Source organism: Diadema antillarum, unplaced genomic scaffold (genome assembly GCF_040938485.1).
Source record: "Diadema antillarum isolate AM-2024a unplaced genomic scaffold, OU_Dant_1.0 seq00000536_RagTag, whole genome shotgun sequence".
NCBI classification, from domain to species: Eukaryota; Metazoa; Echinodermata; class Echinoidea; order Diadematoida; family Diadematidae; genus Diadema; species Diadema antillarum.
The window spans coordinates 591,999-619,554 of NW_027271485.1; the positions used below are offsets into that span (position 1 = coordinate 591,999).

Genomic DNA, 27,556 nt, shown 5'->3' on the forward strand with positions numbered 1-27,556 from the left:
CTGAACAGATGATGTGAAAGCTCACAATACACAGTAGACCCCGAGGGAATAAGATATCGCAACATCTCTGAGACCAGACTCAAAACCTCTGCCCATTTGAATGCAACAAGGAGCACCCATGATATGGCAATTTAAACAAACTATTTGTAAAGATAGAAATTGGGGCGAGCGTTTGCTTTTGCTCATACGCCAAGAGCAAGAGGGAGATCCAGTGTTTTGTAGATCTGAAACACAAAACTTTGGGTGGATATTTAAGGATAGCCATGAAGTCACAGACAGTTTCGATGCGATTCCCATGCCTGCTAGTGACAAACCACTTCCATTTTCGGCACCCACTTTGACAACCAAATCGGCTACATTAGTAAATTCCTCCAATCAGGAAATCACTACCTGCGTGCTGCTGGGTGATTGAAAACCCCAAAACATGGTGATATCCTGGCAGTGTAGATGACACGGACAGGATGTGTGTGCCCATCGAAATGGGACTTTTGCGATGCTGCAAACCATCAAAAATCTGGACTGGCGTCGAACAATTGGTGGGTGCTGCCCTTGAGTTTATTTCCTCCAAATATCAGCAGCTTGTCCGACTTCAGCAGTTATTTCTAATCAAAATCTGTGCAGTGCTGGTCACCAACATGATTTGGAAGTGTGTAATGAAGATCTCAGCAAATCTGTAATCGTCATTTATGTGAATTACTGTGTTGCAGGTACCGTACTTGATAAGGGAGTCCCTGAATTTTTTAGCATTGCATTTGTGAATGTAATTAGAATTAAAGAGTTACATACCACCAGATATACGTAGATATTTGTCAAGTGTGGTGAACTAAAAAAACTTGCGACATTTAAAACATTCCAAACACATTCCATTCCGAACAAATGAAAAGTGAATAAAAGTCTGGAGGGAGAATGTTTTGAGAATGTTTGGAAAATGTGAACGAGGCATCCATTCAGCCATGGCTTCCACAGCACCTACTGTTAGTAAACTTGACTGGATTAAGGCGACGGGTGACTGTTATCAATGTGCGAACAGGCCCATTGTTCATTGTAGAGAGCAGGGTGCCAGGAGTGGATAAACACACCTTCGTGCGTGTTGCGTCGCAAGATACCATTCACTCGTTTTGTGGGTAGAGATGGATAGATAGAAAGATAGAGGGATAGATAGATGTTGAAGAGAAAGAGAAAAGGAGAGAAGCAAATTGAGGATGATGGATAAAGCGGGGATGCGTGGCGGAGGAGACAGGCGAGGCAGTGATGGTGTGATCTCTTTCACACCTGAGCGCCCGAGAGAGAGACATCGCCTCCTCCTCCGATGATCCGGAGTCTTGCGGTTTTACCGTCATCATTTCTCTGCTGGAGTTGATTTCAGACTGCGAGGGGTTTGCCCCAGTAAGCGATTCTTCACGGCACATATCTGCTCTTTTGGAAGCGCAGGACACAGTCCCTAGAAAACATCATCTGTATTCATACCGTAATTCTCTCTGAGATGTATAGGGCATATGTATGGCATACCATGAAAACCTGCGATGAAAGTTATCCAACATCAGTTCTCAGATTTCAGTATTTTTCAGTCTTCCAGATATTGAGGCTTCAAAAAATGAAGAGTTTGTTTGCAAAAACCGATAAGTCCATTTTTGAGGATTTTTAAGTACAGTCTCTGTCATAAAGTACAAAATAATACCTTTTAAATGATATATTGGTCACTACATATAAAGGTACATTTTTGAAGTTATGGTCAAAAGAAGCAAAAATTTTTTTATTATTCTTTATATTCCACATACTAAGAATGTTGCAATAGGATTGGTCCAGAGCTGATCACGTGATGAAGCGTAGTTTTGCCCATCACAACATCTGAGAAGAAAAGTTTATTACACTCTATGTTGATAGTCCCTTTTGTTTCGCTGATCTCCACACAGTCCACACAGTCCTAACGCAAGATGAGTACGCGCGAAATAAAAGTGCGTTGCACTGTGGACTATCATGTGACCTAGGTCACTTGATAGTACACAGTGCAACGCACTTTCACTTCGGTGCCGCGCGGTGCACGCAGCAAATTCATTGCTTTGTCATCTACGCGCACACGTAGCCTAAGCCCTAAGGATACCTAAAGACAGCTAAAATGGTTTCAGATGTGGAATGAAATGGGAATTTCTAGGACCTTAAATGTGGAATATATAAAGCAAATCATCAACTTTTAGTTTCAGGCAATGAGACAAGCTATCACTTCCTCGGCGCTCTGAATGTGTACGCTATCTTTCCTCAGCTGCGCTTCGGAAAGATAGCTACATCCAGATCGCCTCGGAAGTGATAGTTTGTCCCATCACCTTCACCAACGTTGATTATTTGCTTACTATATTTTTCTTGACTTTTAATCGCAAATATCTCCATTTGGCAAATATGGACTTATCGGTTTTTGCAAACAAACCCTTCAAATAATGATCCCCTAACATTGCTTAGAACAACCTGATAAGAAAATGATAAGAAATATTGGTCACTAACCATGTTTACAGTTTTGACAAAAATGGTAATGCATTCAATGCATTAAGTATATTGGAGATGAATAGTGATTTAGATACCACAAATCATGATGATGATAAAAATAGTAAAAGTATGGTAGCAGTAGTAGAAGTAGTAGTAGTGGGTGTAATGATAATGATTGCTCATAAGTAATACTACCACTTATTTTAAGGATAATAACCATGATGATTTATTTAACATTGTGCTCTTCACTACATGGTAATACTCAAATCATTCTACAAACATATCATTATCCGCCACCAGAAATAGATGCCCTCTTACAACCTCGTTGCCATTGGCAACTGCCTGTTTCAAGTAGTCTTTTTGTCAGAGCTGATCAAAAGAATACAGTGCATGTTTTCAGGAGAATTAATACAGAAGAGCATCCATGCAATATTTCACTTCAGTCAAAACATCTTGATTGGTGGAAAAAAAAAGGGGGGGGGGGAAAGGAGTGAGTGGAGGCATAAGAGCTATATTCTGCATCGCTATGGCAACAGACAGCATTATCCTGACTAAATGCATCTTAGCACGGAGACACTCATGCTCACACTTTGCACGCAACACAGGAAGACGGCCTTCATGCAGACATCTAAATGCACAAAGGACATCATCGTATACTGGGTACATAGCGCATGCATTGAACTCGGTTTTTCTGTGGTGGTGACATTTACTTAGCAATTCATACACAAACACACACAAATAAACAATGAACTCGGTTTTTCTGTGGTGGTGACATTTACTTAGCAATTCATACACAAACACACACAAATAAACACACACACACACACACACACACAAAATGAGTGATAGAAACTGGGACAAGAATTGAAGCGGAAGAAAAGAAGATGCGCCAACACTGTGTTACCATGACAACTGACATTTCAAGCAGACTGCAGACACATTCACATGCACTTAGCCTTAAGTATACAGACTGCATTCAACTTGTAGCTACAGTGTACCTTGGGTACATTGTATGTCCAGTGTCCAGGATATATAAACCTGTAGGGGATACACATTTTATGTACAGCATATCTACCAAGTTTTCCAAAATTTGTAGGAGGCCTATTGAAAATTTCACTATTTTGTAACAAAGTTGATATAAAAGTCTCCCTCAATTTGGAATTAGTGCTACCTCTTTGAGATGGATGCAACACTCAAGAGTCCCCTTGATATTTGGGTCTTCAAAACGTACCCGATTTTGACAGTGCCAGTGTTGGCAGGCCTGATGATACGACTTTATGCAGATCAGTTCTGGAAGTTTGGAGGGATGCATGCTGCTGTTGGGATTAAATGAGCTTTGTATTAAAATGTGGTAGCTAGATAGAGAATTACAAGGTCTGGTGAATCTTGAGTTAAGACTACACATGAGGACAGGCAACCATTAGCATTATTATTTTTTTTAAAGACTATTTAGGTGAATCATATTTTCACCAGATATTGTTACTACAGTTTTAAATTCTCTTTTTGTTTTAAATCAGTTCTAATTGCAGTGATTTTCCATATGACTTTCAGGGACTTCAGACTTCCGAATTTGTAGTTTTGTTGTCTTGCTGTTTAAATGGATTCTTCTTTTTGTTTTCTTTTTTTTTTTTGATAGAGCTACCCCATGTATACACACAGTTTAGCCCAGGAGTGCTCTAAATGCACTGTATAAATTGGGAATCAGAGCCTGAAAGAATTCCTTTTGCTGTCCATGAATAATGTGAATAACATTCACTGTATGGCAGCTGTGACACAAACCAGCGGACCTGTTAGTCAAACAGGCTAACGCTCAATGTGCCAAAACGCAAGACTTGAAGAGTGTGCATTATACCTTGGTGTAAATGAACACTCTGTGGAGATAGGCTCCTCCTCCCCCTCCTCTTCTTAAATTGTGATTTAGAGGTGGAACCTTTCAGACTACCAACATGCACCCAGAATCAGACCAAAAAAAAAAAAAAAAAAAAAAAAAAACCAACAACCCACCTCTCTCATGCGACCCATATTGGTCAAATGCGAGACGAGGAATGTGTGTGGGAGATGTGTAAATCAAGTTTGATTAGCGTGACACGTGTTCCTAAATATGTTTAGAATATGAATTCTTTCGTCCCTTGAAAACCCCTCCATAATGAATAGCCATATGATATAATCAGATGGGATTGTTACAAATGAGTAGTTTTCATTCCAGAGAGCTCTGATGCAAATGGAATTTGTCACGGGCCTTTTTCCCTGTTTATCTCTTCATTATTTCCTCTGTATGATGATTACAGATGAAGAGAGATAGAAAAGAAAAGTTTTGTAATTGTGTCTTGTCATGTTTTGTTTTTGTTTGTTTGTTTTTCAGAGAAATGTGAATAGTATAGAAATATGACACACTCTTTGGACAGGTGACCAAATTATACACAAGTTTTATTGACAAATTTAGGCTTTTTGTTTACTGTTGAGTTATTGCCTGAAAGATGAACATATAAAATGTAATTAATGATATAATTCTTGTGCACTTATATTTGCTATACTATAATGTATAGCAAATATTATTTTACCTGGCAGATATATTGCACAGAGGGTTAAAGGCATAAATTACCATTTGCAGATGAAATGAAAATCCAGCATTAGTGCTTTCAGAGTTTTAAAATGTTAGTTAGGGATAGAAACAACCACTGTACATATTTGAATCCTTATAATCGATGCTAAGTATTGCTAAATACACAAAATGTGAACAATAGTTATAATAAAAGTGTTTCCAGACTAAACTGTCTACAGTTATGATTTATTGAGAAAAATACTGATATCTCCTCATATTTTAGCAGTTCCAACATCAAAACTTTAAAAATTCATAACTTTTGCTTCAATCGTCCGATTTTCCTCAAACTTTCACTGATGTGTTCTACTGATGTTGCTGCTTTCACTCAATCTGCATTGCTCTCTGGGTTTGTGTTCCCTTTAATTAATAAGATTGTTAGACACTTTTTCTGTGGTTTTATTCCTTGTGTCTCTTCCTACTTAAATTGAGAAAAAGTTCAACATATGAATGCTAGATTTTATGATTCTCATTTTCCTTTTTTTTTTAATGAGTGGGAACATCTAATGATAAACTGCCCATTCTTAGCTTCTAGATTAGAGCTGAACAACTGTTATACATATCAAACTTTGTCTGCGGAATAGATGTGAAAGTTTTTGTTTTTTTTTCTGTGTGTGTGCTCATGTGTTCATCTGAGCAACCATATTGATCTTGGGTATTATATTGCTACATGGTATTAGCAAGGCACATCTCATAAACTCTGTGTATGATGTGCATGCAGGTATACAGAGCCCTATGTCTTTGCAGCGTAATAGCACAAGGTAGCGTGTGTATAGCCCCTGAATCAATCGATAGCCGCATCACCAAGCTTATGGCTTCACTCGGCAGTCAACTGCCTTTGTGCGCCCTTCCCGGGCCATTGACTCCATCTCATATCTCTCGTCTCCATGGCAACGATGAAAGCATGCACAAGGAAACCGTTGCCTGGCCTGTTGTTTTCTCATTGTCTGTATGGGGGAGGGGGAGGGGGAAGGATTTTTTCTTGACGCAGCCATACAATATTGCTTGTAAAAGGTCATATCATCTTTGTTTCTATACTTGAATGTCGATAGTTGTGTTTATGATAAAACCAGGGAGATGGAAGAGTGCCTGATATAACATGGTATTCAAAAATCTGCTCTGTGGTGAATAAATATGCCCCAATTTTCTGGATTGATTGTTCATGTAGCAGTTTTAAAGAGATTCTAAACTGTTCTATTGAGGGAAAAGAGGATGAGGAATCTATGTTGATAGTCTTTGCAGTGCATGAAATATGTAAAGAAAAAAAAAAGTAAGCACAAGATGATATACTCTGTATAACTATAAGGTTATTTCTGTACCACACATCAGCCCTGTTGTTAACATACCACATTGTATATATATGCAGTGTTTCTGGCAGTCCAAGCGAAGATGCTTGGTGTTACAGAAAGACAAAACAAAAACAATCAAACCTGATGATTCCAGTTTTCTGTAGTACTGGCTCATTCACAGCATATTAGAAACAAGTACTGCAGTTGGATACTATGTTGTAAGGTGAATTAATGCCCCCAATTGGAGGATAGAATATGCCAAAGTATTCAAAATAATTACAGACTGGTCCATACAGATTGAAAGAGGGTGACATCTTAATTAAAACAGCAAAATAAGATGGAGCATTGCTGGGGTTGACATGATTATAACTATGCAATCCCCATTGATTTTCATTGGACTGCCACTAAAAATGTTATAGTTGACACGTGAGTGCATGCTAATAGTCATGTTCCCTTTATACTACCAGCACAGTTTTGGGTATTTGGGACTATGAAATCAACCTTTGTTTGCGCATAAAAGTTAGAACTAAAACAAGGTAACTAAACCAAACAATGACAGCAAGAAAAATGAGAGTGATCTCAGATTGTGAAAAGTATGTTCACAGAGTAAGATTGTACACTTTATTCCTAACGATGTTTGACACATAATATATGATTCTTTTGTAATGTAAAAACGAACAAACATTTTTGATACATATTTTTCTTTGTATAAAACATTACAAAAAGTCTACACGCGAATGGTGACAAACAGATAATGAGCTATGACGTAGATCCGTCATTTGCATACCACCTATCACAGTGCGTTGAGCGTTAAAAAATAATACATATGCATGATCTATGCAATCACGCGCTGCAAATGCTACGTTGAGCGAATGTGTTAATGAAATCTAAATAGTCATAAAGACGCGCGCACCTATTGTCACGTCACAAATTTGCAGTAATACGCGCTACGTCACGATCACGCGTTGACCTGATGCGACCTCGTAAGGCCAATGACATTTAGCCAATCAGCATAGGGTATTCAAGTGAGAAGCACGCAGGGACGCGCATTTGCTTTAGTGTATGAACATATTGGTGAGTTATTCACTCGGGACTAAACTGACATGGTTTATGAATATTGCAAAGGTACCGATGGTGAAGTTTCACGAAATTCCTCCAAACTCAGTATGAATACACGTGAGTATTTGCTGCAACTTACTAGGCAGGTGCATTTTACAAATACAACAGTTATGGCAGTAGAATAACCCTCTCAAATTGGCCTTCAGGCTCACAGTTGGCACAGCGTGCCATCAATGTAAAATTGCGTGTTGTCGTAGAGCTGATTGCATTTGAGTGAGAAATGACACCCAATTTTCAACTTGAAAGGTACCGATGTAAAATTTTCCACAAAACTTTACAAATGAGGTATTGTCATGCGCATGGCAGATTGTTGTTAGCGCACTTCCGTGCGCATGGCAGAATGTTGTTAACCCTATGCGCACTCCCACACCCTAACGACAATCTGCCATGCGCACTCCCACTCTGTAACGACAATCTGCCATGCGCACTCCCACACTGTAACGACAATCTGCCATGCGCACGACGGTATGTAGAGCAAGCTTGAAATCTAGATTTTCATAAAAACCAGGTGCATTGAAGCAAAAAGACATATTCTGGGAGGTATGAGTTGGTAAAGTCGAGAGTCCGTGTAAATGTCCTATACCTGATTGTGCGCTCTGCGCGGTGCATTTAAAAACGCTTGTTTCCTATGGAGGATGTCACCGCACTTTTTGTAATGAATGTGTGTCTTTTGCCTTGAAGCTACATTCAAACCAATTTCAGCCTCTGTTGCGAGATCTGATCCAAGATATGGTACCCATCATGCCCCCACAGCTACATGTAAATGACTGCATTTTAAATTTTAGAATGTCAAACTAGTCAACTTTTATGTTATTGCTTTTCTTCTACATGTATGTGTGATGTTGAGCAAATAGTATGTGACAATATTCATGTATTCCATCCAGTAGATGAAGCCATGTCTGCAAATTTATGCAAGACATGCTTCATGTGCCAAGAGGTTGACAAGTAGTTGGATAGATGCATTGTTCCTCTAGACTAATCTATGGTGACAGAATACAAGCTGTGCAAATCAAACATGCGCCTGCCCGTGTAGTACCGCTTTTGTTGACCTAAATGTGGCTGTTGTTTTGTCTCGCTGAAAGGCCCCCTGCCCCGATTTGCCACGCCTTTTCTTTTCCAGGGAGGTGAAATTAAAGGGGCATGATACGAACGGTGACACAACATTTGCTCCTGCAACAATTGCTGCGGTCTTGTTTTTCTCCAAGGACTTAAAGGGATAGGGTTACGGTTGTGATAAGGTTAAGGTTATGATAGGGTTTTTGGCTTACTTTGATGTGAGGATTAGGATTACGGTAGTATGGTTATGTTTGTGGGTAGAATTGAAGAGTTTGTTTGCAAAAACCGGTAAGTCCATATTTGCCAAATGGAGATATTTGCGATTAAGAAAAATAAAGAGAATAATGAAAAATTTCTTGCTTCTTTAGACCATAACTTCAAAAATGTACCTTTATATGTAGTGACCAATATATCATTTAAAAGGGATTATTTTGTACTTTATGACAGAGACCGTACTTCAAAATCTTGAAAAATGGACTTATCGGTTTTTGCAAACAAACTCTTCAATTTATGTTTGGCATAGTGTGCAGATATAATTGGAGCAATTGTCGCATGGGCAGATGTCTTGGAACCAATACATGCACACATAGCCGATGCACTGCCCATTATTACTCTGTGTGTGTATGGCTACCAAGGATGAGGATGATACATAATTCTCCTCCCTGAGGACCAAGCTCTGCAGAAGTCATGGGGGGGGGGGGGGAGGGAGAAGGGGGTAATGAGTATGTTGATGGCCCTGTAATGATCATGCAAACAGGAATCATCCTATTAATGAGGCGGTCTGTGATGGAGAAGGCAGTGACCACCGTGGACGGGGGGGCGGGCGGGGGGGGGGGGGGGGGGGGGGGGGGAGAGGGGGTAGGGTATGTAGTGGGTGAATGGATGAACTGGCCTGAAAGGTAACATATACCAGGGAGATAGGACTTTAACTCACATCTCCCTGCATATACCAAGTTCTTCCCTGCCTTTTGAATCTCCTTCGGTTTCCTGCATTATAGAGCTAGTTCACCACAGAGAGAGTAATAGACAGAAACACACACACACATACACTATGCAGACACCTTATGCATGCATACTCCTTTTTTAACCCCATTAACATGTATAAATATAAAAAATGGCCTCAAAGCAGGAGACTTGCGTCTCTGTTCACTCCTGTATTTTATGGAGAGGTGCTTGTTGATAGAGATCGACTACAGGACTTGTCATAGCTAGAGTCTCTCCCCTCCCCCTCCCCCCAAAAAGAAGAAAAAGATAGGTAGGCAATCTAATGCCAACACTCTTTCAACAAGATAAAAAATGTTGGAGAAATGTAACCTCGAATTGCCACTCCTTGACAGTGAACTATTTTTATTGTGTGCCATATCCCTGCTCGTTGAAGCAAGGCGTGACCCACACTGGCTGCCATTGTATGAGTACAGTAGTGTTTTCGTGTAGTCCCACATACACTGTAGGCCTACAGGCATGCCAATCTGCATGTAATGCATGTATACACTACCACTATGACTTCCTCAGTCTGCATTTTTAGCTCACCTGAGCCAAAGGCTCAAGTGAGCTATTGCGATCGCCCTTCGTCCGGCGTCCGTCGTGCGTCGTGCGTCGTGCGTCGTGCGTCGTGCGTCGTCCGTCGTCCGTCGTGCGTCGTCCGTCGTCCGTCGTGCGTCGTGCGTAAACTTTTTACATTTTCATCTTCTTCTTGAAAACCCCAAGACCGATTTTCATCAAACTTGGCAGGTAGCATCCCTAGGGGGTTAGGAACTCAATTTGTTAAAATGGGCACCATGCCCCGCCCAGGGGGCCCCCAGGGGGGCCCAAACCCCCCAAAATTAAGGAATCTGTAAAAATCTTCTTCTCTAGAACCAGAAGTGATAGAGCTAAGTTAATACTATGAGTTAGTACATTGATGACTGTAGTTTCAAGTTTGTTCATGGCAGAATCAGGGGTGCCCCCCTTGGGACCCAGGGGAGGGGGGTGGGGAAGGGTTCTAATGGGGCCTAAATTGTACATTTTCATCTTCTTCTTGAGAATCCCATGACCCATTTTCACCAAACTTGGCAGGTAGCATCCCTAGGGGGTTAGGAACTCAATTTGTTAAAATGGGCACCATGCCCCACCCAGGGGGCCCTCAGGGGGCCCAAGCCCCCCAAAATTAAGGATTCTGCAAAAATCTTCTTCTCTAGAACCAGAAGTGATAGTGCTTAGTTAATACTATGAGTTAGTACATTGATGACTGTAGTTTCAAGTTTGTTCATGGCAGAATCAGGGGTGCCCCCCTTGGGACCCAGGGGAGGGGGTGAGGAGGGGTCCTAATGGGGCCTAAATTGTACATTTTTATCGTCGTCTTGAGAACCCCATGACCCATTTTCACCAAACTTGGCAGGTAGCATCCCTAGGGGGTTAGGATCTCAATTTGTTAAAATGGGCACCATGCCCCACCCAGGGGGCCCCCAGGGGTCCCAAACCCCCCAAATGAAGGAATCTTTATAAATCTTCTCTAGAATCAGAAGTTATAGAGCTGAGATAATACTATGAGTGAGTACATTAATGACTGTAGTTTCAAGTTTGTTCATAGGAGATCCAGGGGTGCCCCTCTTGGGTGGGGGGGGGGGGGGGTGGTTGGAAGGGTCCAAATGGGGGCCTGAATTGTACATTTTCATCTTCTTCCTGAAAACCTCATGATGGATTTTTGTCAAACTTGGCACGTAGCATCCCTAGGGGGTCAGGATCTCAATTTATCAAAATGGGCACCATGCCCCACCCAGAGGGCCCCAGGGGGCCCCAATCCCCCCAAATTAAGGAATCTTAAAAAAATTGGGCCTTTATTGTACATTTTCATCTTCTACTTGAGAATGCCTGGTCAAATTTTGGTGGAGCTGTAAATAATTTAGATTAGTGACTGCGTGAAAGATGTACTTGCGATACTCAGGTGAGCGCTAGACCCGCGGGTCTCTTGTTGATAATGAGTTTGATGCATGCATTTTCATCGCTAGTACCCTGTACAAAAACATAAATATCCCATAAACAATCGATACGCTTTTAAAATAAGGTAGTATAATTATGTAGCTTTGCTAGACTTAAATTTTAGCAAAATCGATCATGCAAATGGTATGTAATTAATATATAAGGATTTGTTTGAACAAGTGTGATGCAAATATCTAGTCGGCAAACCTGTCAGCAGACGACATGACAGATTATCAATAAATCACACCTTGAAAGTTGAAATTGGGTGATGACAAGCTTTCCTATCAGATTCTCCGATTGATTTACAGTGTGCAGAACTGCTATCTAAAACCAGTCATTTTAACTAGTGTACTTAGGCCTATCCACTTAAGATATGGTTTTGCTGTTTCTACAAAATGAAAAAATTATTGCTTTCTTGATCATATTTTATTTCCCCAAAAGACTTATTTTGCTTGTCTAAAATAAGCAATTTTGCATTTTCTGAACCGAATTGCCCAATACCTTCAGAATGTATCATTTTCTACTGTGCATGTTTGTAAGTTGTTTTTGTTGTGTTTTGCCGTAGGTCGGATGCCTTGAATATATCTCTGATTCATTACATTTACATATCTATTGAGTCCATGATTGTCTAATGTGAGTGATTGACGCTATTAGAAGACTATTTGTTTTATTTTTTTTCACAATTGACCCCGCCCTAATGAGGTCATGCTTGCCAGACATGTGTACACACAACAACAATCTTGTAGGCTTGAGAGGTATGTCTGGCTCACGCCCACCATGACATTCCTTCTCTACATCTGTTCATATGGGTGGGAGGTGGGGAGCTAGAGCCCTTCTCCCCACCCTCTTTCTGGCTGGAATGGAAAGTAAGGAAATTTTACAGACCTGCTAAGCCCCACAACTTTTTAGAGTGCACCCTAGAATTCTCAGCTGGACTCCCTGGGACCCCCCCCCCCCAATACACAAGTGTACCATGGTCCATGCAATCTTGTGTCAGCCATATATTGTGTCAGCCATGGTCTGCTGCGTGATCAATACTCTTGTGGGCCTTTGGAAATGAAGTGAGTAGGCCTGTATAAAGTTGCATATCATTTGAAAGCTTAAAGTTAAATTATTTCACAAACACCAGAGCAGTTTATCAGTGGCTGGTGACAGTGTATGGCGAATACTGTCAAACGAGGAATGTTCGCATGCATTTTAATTGCATGATGTTCGCGAGAGCCAAGATATGCAGAATTAAAATGCATAGATGTGAGAGTTCTTGTCTACACTATATGCATTGAGTGACAGAGGCACTTTGCAAATTCAATGCCACGTGCAAGGCCATCGGCTGCCAATCGCAAAAATTTCATGCCGCAAAAATATTATGCTTTACAGTACCTAGCCAAGTAATAGAGCTGAAATGAAATAAGAACTATGCAGTTTTGAGAAAGAGAATTGTACAGAGCCTTTTTTTTTAAAGTCCAAGATTTGGCAACATGAAAAGCAATTTGAAAAACTGCTTTCCTGTTTGTCTGTGGAAAATGAACCATATGTATCCCTCACTAGGCTTTTCAAAATTCATACTCGATTGTCTATGCTCCGTTCAATGACAGGAATCTCCCTCTGCCTCACCCCCACCAACCCAGCCATCACTCTGTCACCAGGGAAATCTGCACACTCTGATATGCACCACTGTGTGAGGCGGAGTTTATTTCATACATGAAAAATGAACCCAGCTTTACCGCCTCCTTGTGAGTCCGGGCTGTTCTGGGAGAGAGAAAATGTTGCGTCACAAGTGTACTATATGTTCCTTGGAGATGGCAGACGTGCCCTGTACACTTTCTCAATTATTACTAATAGCAAGCGGCATACGTGTCCTGGAAACATACTTTATGTTGAATATTTTGCGAGCTTCTCGCAAGTTTCTGAGCACCCCCCTCCCCTCTTATCCCCCTTCCATTGAACTGAAATGAAATTACACTGTATGTAGGATTCTTTTTAGGCCATGGCCATATTGAATGCAGTATCAAGCTGGTTTGATTGGATATACAGATTGGCATAATGCTAGAGAGAGTGTGTTCAAAAGCTGAGTAGGGCCCACCCATGCATCAATAGTGTTCCAACATACTTGTACAGATATGCTTTTGTGAAAATGTTTGTGTGAATGTGTATTGCATTGCTAAATCAGGGTTCGAAATTGGCGATGGTCCGCTGGCCATTGGCCACCCAAAATCACGTCGGACTAGCTAAAAATCGAAAAATTCTGAAGTTACTAGTCCGTCTGGCTAGCCAAAATATTGCTTCAGTGTCAAAATTGATTCTAAGTAGTCCGCCTGGCTACAAATTGTAGTTAAAAAAAAAAAGTTAAGTGCGACCCCTGTAAATGTAACATCACATCATGTTTGTTCCCATTTATGTGTGTTCATATCATAGGAAACATGGCACATCACAGTTCATGCATTAGTGACCTGTGTCTTTTAGGGCACCCTTATATTCCAAACATTAGTCTCTCCAAGCTCATACATTCCACTATTCTCTACCTTCTCTCATTTCAAGCGAGGATGCCTTGCCAAGGGTTGTGACATGATACACAACTGTATGTGAGAGTGGTTGTAAGATAAAATGTTATCTGCAGATGTAAGATGATCTGAGTTGCTTTGTACTTGTTTTATTTTGTCTTGTTTTTGTCATATGAGATAGTCATTTTTATATCCCTCATGTAAAGCTTCTTGCCATAGGATTGTACAGAGCACGAACATGGTGTAGTTTTACTAGCTAGCTACGAGCAGCTGGATGCGGTGCAATTGGTTACTAGCCAGCGGGATATAGTACTTTTGGGAATCCACGATTTGCACCCATCGTGATCGTGTGATCGATATCTACATTTCTCACTTAAGAATGTACGCAGTGCGCGTTGTAGCGATACTTTTGAGCGACAGTCCTGTGGCTTGTAGCTAGCTAGCTACTAGCGCTAAGAGAGCGCGCGGTGTGATGTGCGACAGCATTACAGAAATCTGTGTGGTGCGATGGCGTGGCCGGTCGGTGTGTAACGTGTGGACGTGTGATACGTGATCAATGCATTCAGCTCAATTGACAAAGTGACTGCTTCCAGTAACGGAAGAATGATCGCAGGAGGACACCATATCAGGTACGAATTAGGAATAAACTAAAACCGATTTTGAAGATGATCTGGGTAACGAAGCCACTTTAGGCCTACTTCTAACGTAGTCCTGGACCTCGATCTTTCGGAGTTTTGCACGCTGTAGTGTAGCTCGTGTGTAGGAATCAACAACAGCGCAGCGGTGTCGTTCGCTACGCGCTGCACGCACTGCTGCTGCACTGCTACAGCCTAACGTTAGATTTATCGTTCACGAAACCTGCACACTTTTCCAAAAGGGAACCGTCATTACTCTAGTAAAATGCTCGAGAGGGATATAAAACAAATATCGACTGCTTTCTTTCGGGCCATGGTAAAACTATTTGACCTCGGTGATGTCTCAACAGTGCCATGTCCCTCGACTTCGTCTCGGGACATAGCACTGTTGAGACATCACCTCGGTGCAAATAGTTTTACCATCTCCCTCTGCAGCAGTCGATATTTGTATATTATTTGAGCTGCAGTGAATGATTGGTTGGCTTTGGTTGACCTCAGTGCCTTGATGGTCTCCTCTTTGTTAATACCAAAATAGAATAAATAAATGAATAAAAAGAATCAATGAGAAAGCTAGTCTGTAATAAGATCAGAATGGAATTGGCACCCCCCCCCCCCATTTTATTAAAAAAGGGGGAAATGATGAAATAAAACCAACAAAAACAGTGATGAAATACAAAGTATTTCGTTGATTTGGTGAAGTGGGAAGTTTAGCCTAGCTTGAATTCTAAAAAAAAGAGCCTCTGAAATGGGAGAAGTAATGCATTTTTATATCATGATTGATCTTTACAGAGAGTCCTGTTTAAGGCAAAGTTTGTTGAATCACGTCTGACTATCCATCTCCCTACATCATATGTGAAACTTTGTATGATGCGCATCTATTTTCACACTGACTTCATTATATGACATTAGTGATTACACATTGATACATCTGTCAATTGTTGCATTTACCCACTGTTTGATTTACATTTTGAAATTCCACAGATTCTACAGAGGTGAGACCCAACCCAAGCTACCACCATGCAGGGCTGCGCACATAACTGTCTCAAGTTCATCTTGATGTTCCTGAATCTTCTCATCTTTGTGAGTGTGACTCCGACCAGTTTTTCTTCTTCTCCTTCTCTATTTTACCACTTTTTCTCCTATTAATTCTATCACCTCTCTCTTTCCTCCTGCTTAGCTTCTCTTGCTCCTCTTCCTTCTCTTCATCCTCCTCCTCCTCCTCCTATTTTTGCCTCATTTTGTTCTCTTTATTCCACTGTCTTCTTACTCAAATTCATGAATTCTTGCATCAAATTGTTTTTTTTTTTTCAAAATTAATTAATTCTTGCATCAAATTGTTTTTATTGCAGCTGATTGACAGACTGCCCTGATTGACGTAAATAAGCACTGATCATTCAGTGTTTCAGTAGTAGCCATGACAGAAAAATGTTGATCAGTTGCAGTAAAAACAACTCAACACGTGAGTTCATTAATTTGAGTATAAATATGCAGTACCCGCTGCATGCTGTAAGGATGAGGACCAGCACTGGTTGCCAGGCGGAATCTCAGTTGTCTGGATGTAATACCTGTCTCTAGAGTAAAATAGGAGACAGTTCATTCAAATCCAACCTGAGTACATATGCCCCATGATTTTTTTATCTTGGCAGCTACTAAAACACTGAATAATTGGTGCATACGTGTGTTGATGAAGGGCAATATGCCAATCAGTTGCAGTCATTTCTTCTTCTTTTGTCCTCCAATTTTTCTCCTCCCATTTTCTTCCTTCATTTCCTTTCCTCTGTACCATCTTCTTTTACACCCATCTCCTCTTCTCCACCTTCTGTCTTTCCTTATTCTTCTAATCTTTCATCTCTCCCATCTAGTTCTCCCGTTCGCACCCTCAACTTCACTGGACTCCTTACTTTCCCAGTCTTCTTCATCTTGTTTCTTCCATTTTTCCATCTGTGTGATGAGTGCAGAAGTGGGCAGTTGGCTATCATCTCCTTCTCAATGCTATTTGTTTCCACATCAGCCTCCTAAGATCTTTCTGAAGTCTGATCTTTGGTGAAAATTAGGAATTATAAAAAAATGAAACAAAAACCAAAGTGAATACATTCTTAATGTATACATGCCCTGACTGATTAATGCTAGCATGTTTTCTACAAGCAAATTCCATTTCATTTCCTTGTTGTGTCACCCCAATCTACCCACTTGCGACACTCTCGATGTCTGTTCTCTTTCCTTCCTGGATATCATCTCTTCTTTCTTTTTCGATAAATCCTCTTGGCAAACCCTAAAGTTACATAGGTAATGCCAGATTATGTGTTGCATATCCACTTCAGGTAGAGGGAAATGAAAGATAAAGTCAAGTGCATCAATGTTTTGGCATTACTAATGGGACTTTTGCTGTTTAATTTGGCAGTGATGTTGATGCTAACATCCTGGGCTCACGCGTGTCAAATGGTGCAAAACAAGGAAGTAAATGGATCCCAGCTGACACAAATTATTTCACCTGGCAGCCATGTTCTCTGAGATTGTGTCATTTAAGACTACACAAGTAACTCATTTATACATGTGTTTGTGTGTGTATGTGTGTGTGTACAGTTGAGTCACTTGTGAAAGATTAGCTGGCATATTCTCAAAGTTTGTAAGTGACAAAAACAGGGAAACTTGAGTTACTGATGTGTTTTGAAACTGGGGAATACATTCACCTGGTTTCTTTATAAGTGCCAAGCTTTCAAGATATAATTCAATACTTTTTTTTCAGCTGACTGAGTTCCACAGGGACAATATATTCATCTTCATGATTGTTTCACTTCAATAGAAGTGTGTAGGAGTGTTAATTTCCTTAGGAGTTTTTCTGGAAGTGCACTTACAAATGAATTGGCATCCCTTAACTTATTTGAGTGATATACCTGGTTTTAGAACCACATACCAGGAAATATGGTACAAAAAAAAATGAAAAGAAAGTGCCTTGATCTTTGCCAGAAATCATACTACCGACTTGGAATCAACCATTGGATTTTGCAAGCAGCCAAACCAAAATCTGTTTGTTTGTTTGTTTTGGGGTTTTCCCAGTGACAGATATGCTGGAAGTCCTCTTCTTTTTTTTCATATATCTAGCATGAGCAGAGGTTGACATTAATGATGACCCGTAGCCACTAAAAATCGATGTCGGGCCAACAAATTTTCAGAAAGGTTCAATTTTGATGGCCTTACCAGGCAACTAAGATTCAAAATGATTGTTACCTTTTAGTTCGGGCCACCAACAAATCAAATTGAAAGGTCTTAGTGGCCTAAATGGGATACCAGAGAAAAATGTTAGTTTTGAGCCCCAGTGAGACGGAAAAGAAAGTTTTTGGTAAGTTGATGAAAGCCACATTCGGTCTATAAGCTCTAGTTAGACAGTCTTGGACAGCAGGCCAACTCCTGAGCCAGTGCATTGAGTTTTTGATGTTATTTGCATCAGTTGCAAAAACCAGGAAATGAGAATTCTTTCAGATGAAGAATTTCTCTACCAGCCCTTAAACATGTCTGTCTATCTGTATGTATGTATGTATGTATGTCTGTCTTTCAGCATTCTATTACCTTTATATCTGTCCCCCACAATCATAAAAAAGGAACATTTGCCCTAGACACCCATCCCAAGAAAGGTCTGTGACGTTGAGTGTGAAATGTTTTGCATCTCAAACGTCATTTAGTACGACTAGTGTATTTACCTCTTCAACTGTTGGGGCATAGCATACTGTATAAGTTTTTTTTTTATCCTTAATGATTAAAAATGCATCATTTCAGAAATGACATGATTTAGAGTGAGGAATGTTAGTGGCATGAGACCCTTGTAGGCTTAAAATTACACTTTCTCTCTCTCTCTCTCCGTCCTTACTCCTACAGGTCTGTGGAATCGGACTGATAGTGACAGGAACCTTCTTGGCCCTGGGTTTCACCGACTGGATCCAGATTGAGACTGTGGCCAACCTCCTTCAGAGTGACCTCCTTCGCGTTGGAGCCTACGTCATCATCGGTGAGTTATCGGGCATCTGGTTACTGTAAAACCAGAAACTTTTTGTGGCATGAAACTTTTATGAATTGGAGCTGACGGCGTTTTTTCGCCGCAATAAAATTTTTGTGAATGGCCTCAGGCATTCAGTGCATTCTTGTGCATTTTACTTTCACGAATCTTGGCTCCCAGCAAAATTTTTGAAAGTTTCATGCATGCAAAACTTTTTGGTTTTACAGAATCAACCTCCGTTTCTTCTCATTCGTGGGGGGGGGGGGGGGGGGGGGGAGGGGTTGGAAGGAACCAAATTTCATGTTACCAGGAATGGAGTTCATGGAACCCGAAGCTCAAATCCCTATTTTGAGAGAATCTCTTATAATCTCAGATTTGAAGCAGGCTTCTTGAGAATTTAGAATGACCTGACCTTCTATGATGATGACATCTGTAGCTTAAAAGTGGTTAATGAAGAATGTATTCTTCTTACATCATTTATCATCTTTGTAGCATCTTTACAAGTAAATATCATCATTATGCATCATTTAAAAGATATGAATTTAGAGAATTCAATTCGATTCAAGTTTTAAAATCAATGTTTGGCAACTTTCATCAGATTTCCGCCCTGAATTAATATAATTTCGTAAATTAGTAAATGGACTTCGCTCTCATCCATAGCTGCTGGATGCTTTGTCATCATCGTCTCTGGCTTTGGCTGTGGTGGCGCCTGCTGTGAAAACAAGTGCATGCTGGGAGTGGTAAGTCTCTTACCCAGAATGCATCTGGACACTGGGATCTCTCCTTTTGGAATGTTTACAATTTGACAATTTTTTTTCAATCCAAAGACATGTGTTGCTTCTAGCAACAGTGTATCCAAGACATTTTGACTTTTTTAAAATGATTGACAGCTTAAACAGGACTTTCGTGAAGATTTGAAATCTGTCCAAATTTTGAATCTAAACCTGAGAATGTCTTGAAATTACCAACTTGTCAGTATATGTGAAACAAGTTATTTATTTTTGTTTAACTCTTTTTTTTTTGTTTGAAATGTTTGATCTGTTGCAGACTTGACTCCATCCTTTCTTCAAGCTAATTTTCCAAAATTTAAGGATGTATGTGGCTTGATGATTACTGTTTGGACAGGCATGTAAAATGAGAGTATGACACAATTTATGTTACTGGAATACAAAGCTCATAGCCTTTGATATATAGGAAATGTCCAAATTAAGACATGGATGTATGTTGACTTGATCAGCCTTACGTTGTTGTGTGACTGCAGGTCATATTCAGTTTATGATACTAGCTGTCTATCTTTTACCCATCCATCCATCCATCCATCCATCCAATAATTCCATCTATTCATCTATCAAGTCTATTCATCAATCCATCCACCCATTCATCCATCTATCCATCCGTTCACACATTGACTTGATCAACCTTGTGTGACTGCGTGCGGGTCACATTCAGTTTATGACACTGGCTGTCCACATTTTACCCACCCACGCATCCATCCAATAATCCATCCATCCATCCATCTAATAATTAAATCTATTCATTTATCTATCAAGTCTATTCATCAATCCATCCACCCATTCATCCATCTATTCATCCATTCACACATTCATCCACATGTACATCCTTCAATCCACCCGTTCTTCCATCCATCCATCCCTCCATCATCCGTCTATATTTCTATCCATTCATCAGTGGCAATCGATCCATCTATCAATCTATCCATCTACCCATTCATCATTCATCCATCCATCCACCCACCCATCCATCCATCCATCCATCCGTCCATCCATCCCTCCACCCACCATCCATCCATCATGCATCCATCTATCTTTCTATCCATCAGTCAATCTAGTCATCCATCCATCTATGAATCTATTTATCTACCCATTTATCCATCCAACCACCCATATGTCCATCCATCCTTCAATCTATTCATCTATCCAATAATCCATCCATCCATTCATCCATCTATTCATCCACACATCCATTAATTCATTCATCCAGCTATCCATTCATCCATCCATCAGTCAATCCATCAGTCCATCCATACATCCATCATCCATCTATCTTTCCATCTGTCCATCCATCAATCAATCTAGTCGTCCATCCATCCAACCGTCCATCCATCCAGTAATCCAGCCATCCAACCATTCATCTATTCATTAGTGCAATCCATCCATCCATCCATCCTTCTCCACCCATCCAGTTCAAGTTTCCATCCTTCCCACACATCCTTTTCACACATCTTTCTACTTGTCTGTCTCCCCCCGAGAAGGCATCTCTCATGTTGTTGCCATGACGACCAATCTCATTGTTTAATTTGCTTTTGTTTCCATTTCTTTTTTTGTTCTCCTCCTGTCATGCAGTACTTTGTGCTCCTGCTCCTGATCTTCTGCGCCCAGCTGGCAGCTGGCATCCTGGCAGCCATCTACAGCGCCGAGATCGAAACCTTTATCAAGACTGAGGCCACGGACTTCCTCGCAACAAACTTCAACAACACGGGTAACGGCACAAACGACGTGGACAACTACGCCAATGAACTGGCGACCGTTGCCTGGATATCCCTTCAGAACGAGGTGTGACACAGCATAGACGTCTTGTGGCGTATGAAAATACAATTTTACGGATTCATAATCATTCTTAGTCTCACAACTGGATACTGAACTTTAGAGGAAATAGATGAATAAGATGATAATATGAAAATAACACTCTGTTTTTCTCACACTCTTAGTTCTCCTTCACTCTGTATCTTAACCCTAATCACGAGGGACTTTTTTTGGCTATGGTAAAAACCATAGATCTCGGCCATTAGTGGCATCATCAGTTGTCATCAATGGGCCATAAGTGTTTCTAAACACATTTTGCATCCCCCAAAATGCCTCAAACGCATTTAGGATCATGGTTCTGCCTCAGAAAATTATTAGATAAACGCACCCTTATCCACTATGCCACAGATCCCCAACTTGAACCACTGCAAAACAAATGCTGCTCAGGAATTCTCTCTCTTCCCATATGTATGCAAAGTGTCTCACACTTGTCTCCATGTTTTCTTTGTAGCTGGACTGCTGCGGAGTGTCAGGCGTGGGGGATTATGCCGGCAATGTGTACCTGTCCAGGAACCCGCCTGAATTCTGCTTGGATGACTCCGGCAACGCCAAATCGGTGAGTGGAGGGGGGGGGGGGGGATCGTGTGCCTTTTAGTGCCAGAACTGTCAAGGTAGCCCTTCTGAAAATCTGTGTGTGTGTGTGTGTGTGTGTGTGTGTGTGTGTGTTTGTGTTTGTGTGTATGTGTGTGTGTGTGGGAGGGGGGTGTTTTTTAAAAGAAATCCACCTGTGAGGTTTTTGTTGGTTTTTTTTTCCACACAAATTAAAGAATCAAGAGACAAGGGGTGGGATGAGTAGAATGATACGTTTGAAAAGTATGGATTTTGGTCAATCGATTGAACCATGATGTGTTGGGTTTTCATTTTGTTGCACGCTTTTGTATTATGTGTCATGTATGGTATGCATTTTCTGCGATCAAGCAGCATTAAGAACCCTAATCGACTTGCTCATGGTGAAGGATCTATTGTAAGATTTAAAGACACCAATACACATGTAACTGAGCTTTCCGTCATGTTATTTATATTTATATTATTGCTTTCTTCATATTAAATGTCTGTTTTCCAAATCTAATCTGTGATTCTTGTGTTCAAACTGTTCAATTCTGCAGGGATGCGAGGCGCCCCTGAAGGAGCTACTAGAAATGTACGCCACTGTCATCGGGGCCACGGCCATTGGTGTGGCCTGTTTAGAGGTAACTATCATGCAGGGATAACCTGTCTGTTATCAAGGTGATGATGATGGTGATGGTGATGATGGTGGTGGTGATGATGGTGGTGGTGGTGGTGATGGTGATGATTATGGTGATGGTAGTGATGGTGATGGTAGTGATGGTGATGGTGATGGTGATGGTGATGGTGATGGTGATGGTGATGGTGATGGTTATGGTGGTGATGGTGATGGTGATGATGGTGACGGTGATGATGATGATGATGATTGTGATGGTGTTGGTGATGGTGATGTTGATGGTGATGGTGGTGATGATGATGGTGATGATGGTGCTGATGATTATGGTGGTGGTGTTGATTGTGATGGTGATGGTGATGGTTGTGGTGGTAGTGACAGTGACGATGACGATGACGTTGGTGATGGTGATGTGATGGTGATGGTGATGTGATGGTGATGGTGATGAGGGTGATGGTGACGTTCATGGTTGATGGCTGATGTTGGTGGTGGTGGTGGTGTTGATGATGATGATGGTAATAAATATTGGTATGATGATAATGATGATGATGATGATCTTATTACTATGATGGTGTAGTGATAATGATGGTCATGATGTTAATAGTGATGGTGATAGTGGTAATGATGGTGACAGTGATGATGATGGTGGTGGTGATGGGAGTAGTGATGGTGATAGTGATGGTGATAGTGGTGATGATGGTGATGGTGATTTTGATGGAGGTCCTGGCATGAGATTCCAACCCAGAATAAAATTTTGGCATAGTTCGAGAGAGTTTTGGAAGGTCTTTCATACATTATTATCATCATTTTTTTTTAAAGTTTTTGAACATGAAAGCCCCTTCTGTCAGGCAGGTTATGATTTATGAGGGGAAGAGAGAAAACCTCAAATTTCACTCTTGAAAATTTTTTCAACTGTCCATCACGACCAGCATTGAAAGATTAACCCCTGATGCGGTAACATTGATATTTTTATATCATTTTTTTTTCTCTCCTCCTCTTCTCCTCTCCAGCTCTTCTGCATGGTGTTTGCTGTCTGTTTGTGCAGGAACGTCGGACAAGACGACTAGATTCCTGTGGGGTCAATGGTCACGAAGACTCGACTGAGATATGAAAACAGATATCTAACAAGAAAAAAACACCATGGCAGGAAAAAAACATAAACATAAATTACTGTGTCTCCTCAACGAGAATCTTCGCAAAACAATGATCAACTTTCTGCCGGGTGTTGCATGAGTAATATAGTGGCGTGGCATAGGTTGGCTTTATGAAGGGTTTTCTTTTTCAGCTAGGGCAGGGCCGTAGGATTTTACAACTCAAGAAGGAGGTATGATTCTGTTAGGATGCCAAACATCGCTTTGTGAGTTTTGTGGTGGTTTGATTTTTTTTTTCTCAGAAAAAAAAGAAGTCATATAAAAAACTATTGTTTTCTCATGTGTTAGCAACGCACCATTCACATATTTTGGAGCACGAATTTTGTGTTTTCCTTTCGTGGTTCAGTCCATGTGACTGACGTACGTTTGTTACGGCCAGTAAGTTCGCGATGCGTTGTGATGTGGCGAAAAAGAAAGGAGGTTATCGACAGAAAAATGCGCGCAAAACAAGCTTTCAATGATTTCCATTCACCACAGTACTCTTAAAATTCATGCCGAGCGTAGAGTTGATTCCGCAGGAACTGCGCAACTATATGTTGACTGTGACTCTGTGCGGCAAGCAAGTATGTTTGCCCTAGTTTGCAGGGGAAAGTATGTGGGTGTTAAGAAATATACTCACATTTTAGGGCAGAAAGTTGATCAATTGTTGTTGTTTTTTTCCACAAATTACTTGCTGGGACTGTAATCCATCTTTCTACTTTTATTTGCCATGTTTTTTTTAGATTTTGCTTGTGATATTGTGTGTTGAAGTAAACTACTTTAGCACGATTCTTTTCTAAGTATTTCTGTGACAAGACTTGATATCCTGTTATATATCGTAAGACGTCTCTCCCAGGGTTCCAGATAATTTTTTTATACCAACAATTTCAGAAGCACCTTCTAATGGCCTTGTTACTTTCTGTATATTTTTTACCACCTTTACATATGTCACACAAAACCATACGAACAAACAACCTTGGCTGAATGTATTATTGTGAAATTTCACAGTTTTTCATATATGATAACAAACTACGCTGACTTTAAAAAGTGGAGGTTGCTGTAGTTAAGATTACAATAGGCTGGATGGATTTGCTGAAAATGACAACTTGAAAAAAGTATGAGGCTGTTCTAATGTAACTTTTTTTTTGGTCAGTGTAGAAATGAGGATGAGTAGAAAAAAAAAAACAAGTGAAAAGGAGGGCATTAAGTCAGCAGTAGTTTGACATGGCTCCTTTGGAGCAGTTTTGTCATTTTGTTCTTGTATCTACTTGAGGACTTAACCTTGGAACTGTGAAAGAAATGTCCACTTTCGTTATTACATCACAGGCTGATTACAGTGTATGGCTGATTTCAAAAAGAGCTGAGATACACTCAAATATATTCCACCTCATTTTCCGTGTGTAAGTTTGTTGTTTTGGTTTTTTTTTTTACACCAAGATCCTGGTTTGTAGTCTTGAGTAAATTAATGGCTGATTGACAGCTGTCACTCATCATACCTTTTCTCATTTGTTCATTAGATTTCATTGAGAGATTTATGATATGCTGCCGGTACGGAGCAGAGCTGTATGATACGCTGTATAAAAATGTATTCTCAATCGGAAAGATTTCCACGCTGTTCCCCTTCAAAGTCTTAAGTAATCTCGACAAAAGCAGCGGGCTGCATTAGCCGTACATTCAGGACTCGTGCATGACTTTTTTTTTTATTCTCGAGACCGTAACACCTCTCGAAGTTAGTCACTATTATCTTTCTGTTGTTTTTTCTTGTCACAGTGACAGTATGTGGGCATACTAGAAATTAAACAAAAAACAAGTACACTGTTGTATCTAGGCATGTATAAAATGATATTTCAAGTTATTTTGGCCTCATATACCGGGATTGTTCACTTTTACATGCTGTTTGGTTTTTCTTTGAAATATTTCTGTCATCCTATTTTGTGGAAGTCATGCTCTGTACACAACCATGGTAATCATATTATGATATCATATTTTTTTTCTTTTGCTGGGAGACATTTGCTACTGAAAGAAGTGATCTGGGTTTACACAAGCGATTTATTTTTCAAGTTCTATACTACATCTTTATTATCATAGTCATAGTATATATTACACGATTTGTGTTTATCGTCTGGAAAAAAAAAAAAGGTGTGATGCTGTTGAATCAACTGTACCTTAGTCTGTATTTATGATCCATTGTAATGCCACGCATTCTAGTGTAATATTGGGTATGTACAGTATGTATGATGTCATTGCTTTGTCAGTAGAGAGTTAGTCACCATCAAATTGGCAACACTGAGGGCGCTCCGCCAGTTCAAGCAATGTATGTCTTCTCCTGTGCTCATCATAACTTGTCCCCATTTGAACATTGCTTTCTCAAAAAGGAAAACCAAGGGTTCAGTTGGATCTGATGGACTTACATGTAGATAGCTTGCATGTGTGTGCGCGACATCTAATACCTGGTAATCAGAATAAACGAAAACACCAAGACCTTTGGGAACTTTACAACTGATGCTCACAAGAATATGTGATCATGTTATAAATACATTAAGGAGCGTGAGATTTGAATCTGCCTGCAGAAAACCCCTAGTCTTTATCGCAGGAGAGCACTGACCATAAATTGGGACAAAATGTTATGATGACCACAGGGGGGAATATTATGTTGTGGTAAACATTGGCTTCCCTTTTTGATGTCTACAAAAAAAAAAAACCATCAAAAGTCTGTACACCAAGACTAAGTTTGCATGAGGAAATGAGGAGATAGATGGATAGTGAGATAAGACAAAAAGAAAACAAAACAAAAATGGTGGAGGAATGTCACATGGCTGTGCAGTGTCAAGGGAATAAAGGATAAGAAATTTCTTAAAGACTGGTACTGACTTGGGTAATACAGATAGCATCCAAATCTTCTCATTTCTCACAATGTTTAATGAGGAGGAAATGCATGAAAATAAGGCTACAGGATTGTTCTGGAAACAAATTGCTGCAAAAGATTTCTGGACATTCTAAGGTGTATAACATTATAAGATGCCAAATGAGGGAAAATTTTGAGATTATAACAAAAGAATTCAACTGGGAACATTATTCTCATGATCAATCCATGATACCTACCCCAATTTATTCATGTCTGTATTAGCAGCTTTTGGAATACGTGTATATCTGATCTTTAAGGAATTGTTTCCTCACATTTGCTTGCCTGCGGCCATAAATGCCTTTGCAAAATTTGGATTTCAGCTCAAAAAATCTCTCTTTGGGCTTTAATCACCCTTTGCACGCCATGTTAATTTCCTGTCCATAAGTTTGAGTCTGAAATTTGTGCACATTTGACTCAATGGCACGGAGAGGGTTAAGATACGAGAGTTGCAGTGGACATTCTGTCTTTGAGCATGATTCGTTTCTGAGACAAGACTTAGTCGGGGATTGCAGACTTTTGATGAGAAACGGTTGAATTCTTCTAGTTTTGTCGTAACGTAGATCAGATGTCTTTTGTTGCCGAGAGGGCAGGCTTGCATTTTGAAAGAGAGCCGAACGTTGTCACTGCGAGTCCGTATCATGTACCATAGTCGCTCGTCTCTGTAAGATAAATCTTGTCGGCATTTTGAGTGTATCATGAATGTAATCTTGATGGGAGCTTATCTCTCTATTACGGTACGCATACATACATATATTTCTGTGAAACTTGTGCATTCTTGTGGGATGTGATCGTCTGAACGTACAAAGTTTTGTATGCATGGCGTCTTATCGATGTTAGATGGTGCTCTTTCCTTTGATTAGTAGTGTTTGTGCCTTGTTTTTGGTATACCTCTTTTCACTGAGAAAAAAAGAAGAAAAAAACATGAATTCTCTCAAATTTAAGACTGGTTCCCTTGAGTACGATAGTGGTTACTATGGCAACGCTCTTATGTCAACTTTCTTAACTCACTCTTGGGGAATTTTCTGTGAAACAAAGTCAGAATTTGAGAGGTTTTGTCTGTATATCTTTTATATGAACCTGGGTGTATACATTTCACATGAAGAAATTGAAAG

The 27,556-nt window shown here is 40.3% G+C and overlaps 1 protein-coding gene across 1 annotated transcript in view; it reads left to right on the forward strand.

Annotated features, from left to right (window-relative positions):
- LOC139734642 (tetraspanin-18B-like) overlaps positions 1-25,943 on the forward strand; it is a 69,650-nt gene extending 43,707 nt beyond the window's left edge. Inside the window, exons 3-9 of the mRNA XM_071645428.1 lie at positions 15,617-15,715; positions 18,509-18,638; positions 19,287-19,366; positions 20,990-21,199; positions 21,681-21,785; positions 22,336-22,419; positions 23,420-25,943. Of these exons, the coding sequence (XP_071501529.1) occupies positions 15,653-15,715; positions 18,509-18,638; positions 19,287-19,366; positions 20,990-21,199; positions 21,681-21,785; positions 22,336-22,419; positions 23,420-23,476 (729 nt within the window). The 5' untranslated portion in view covers positions 15,617-15,652 and the 3' untranslated portion in view covers positions 23,477-25,943. The remainder of the gene's footprint in view (positions 1-15,616; positions 15,716-18,508; positions 18,639-19,286; positions 19,367-20,989; positions 21,200-21,680; positions 21,786-22,335; positions 22,420-23,419) is intronic.
- The last annotated feature ends 1,613 nt before the right edge of the window (positions 25,944-27,556 follow it).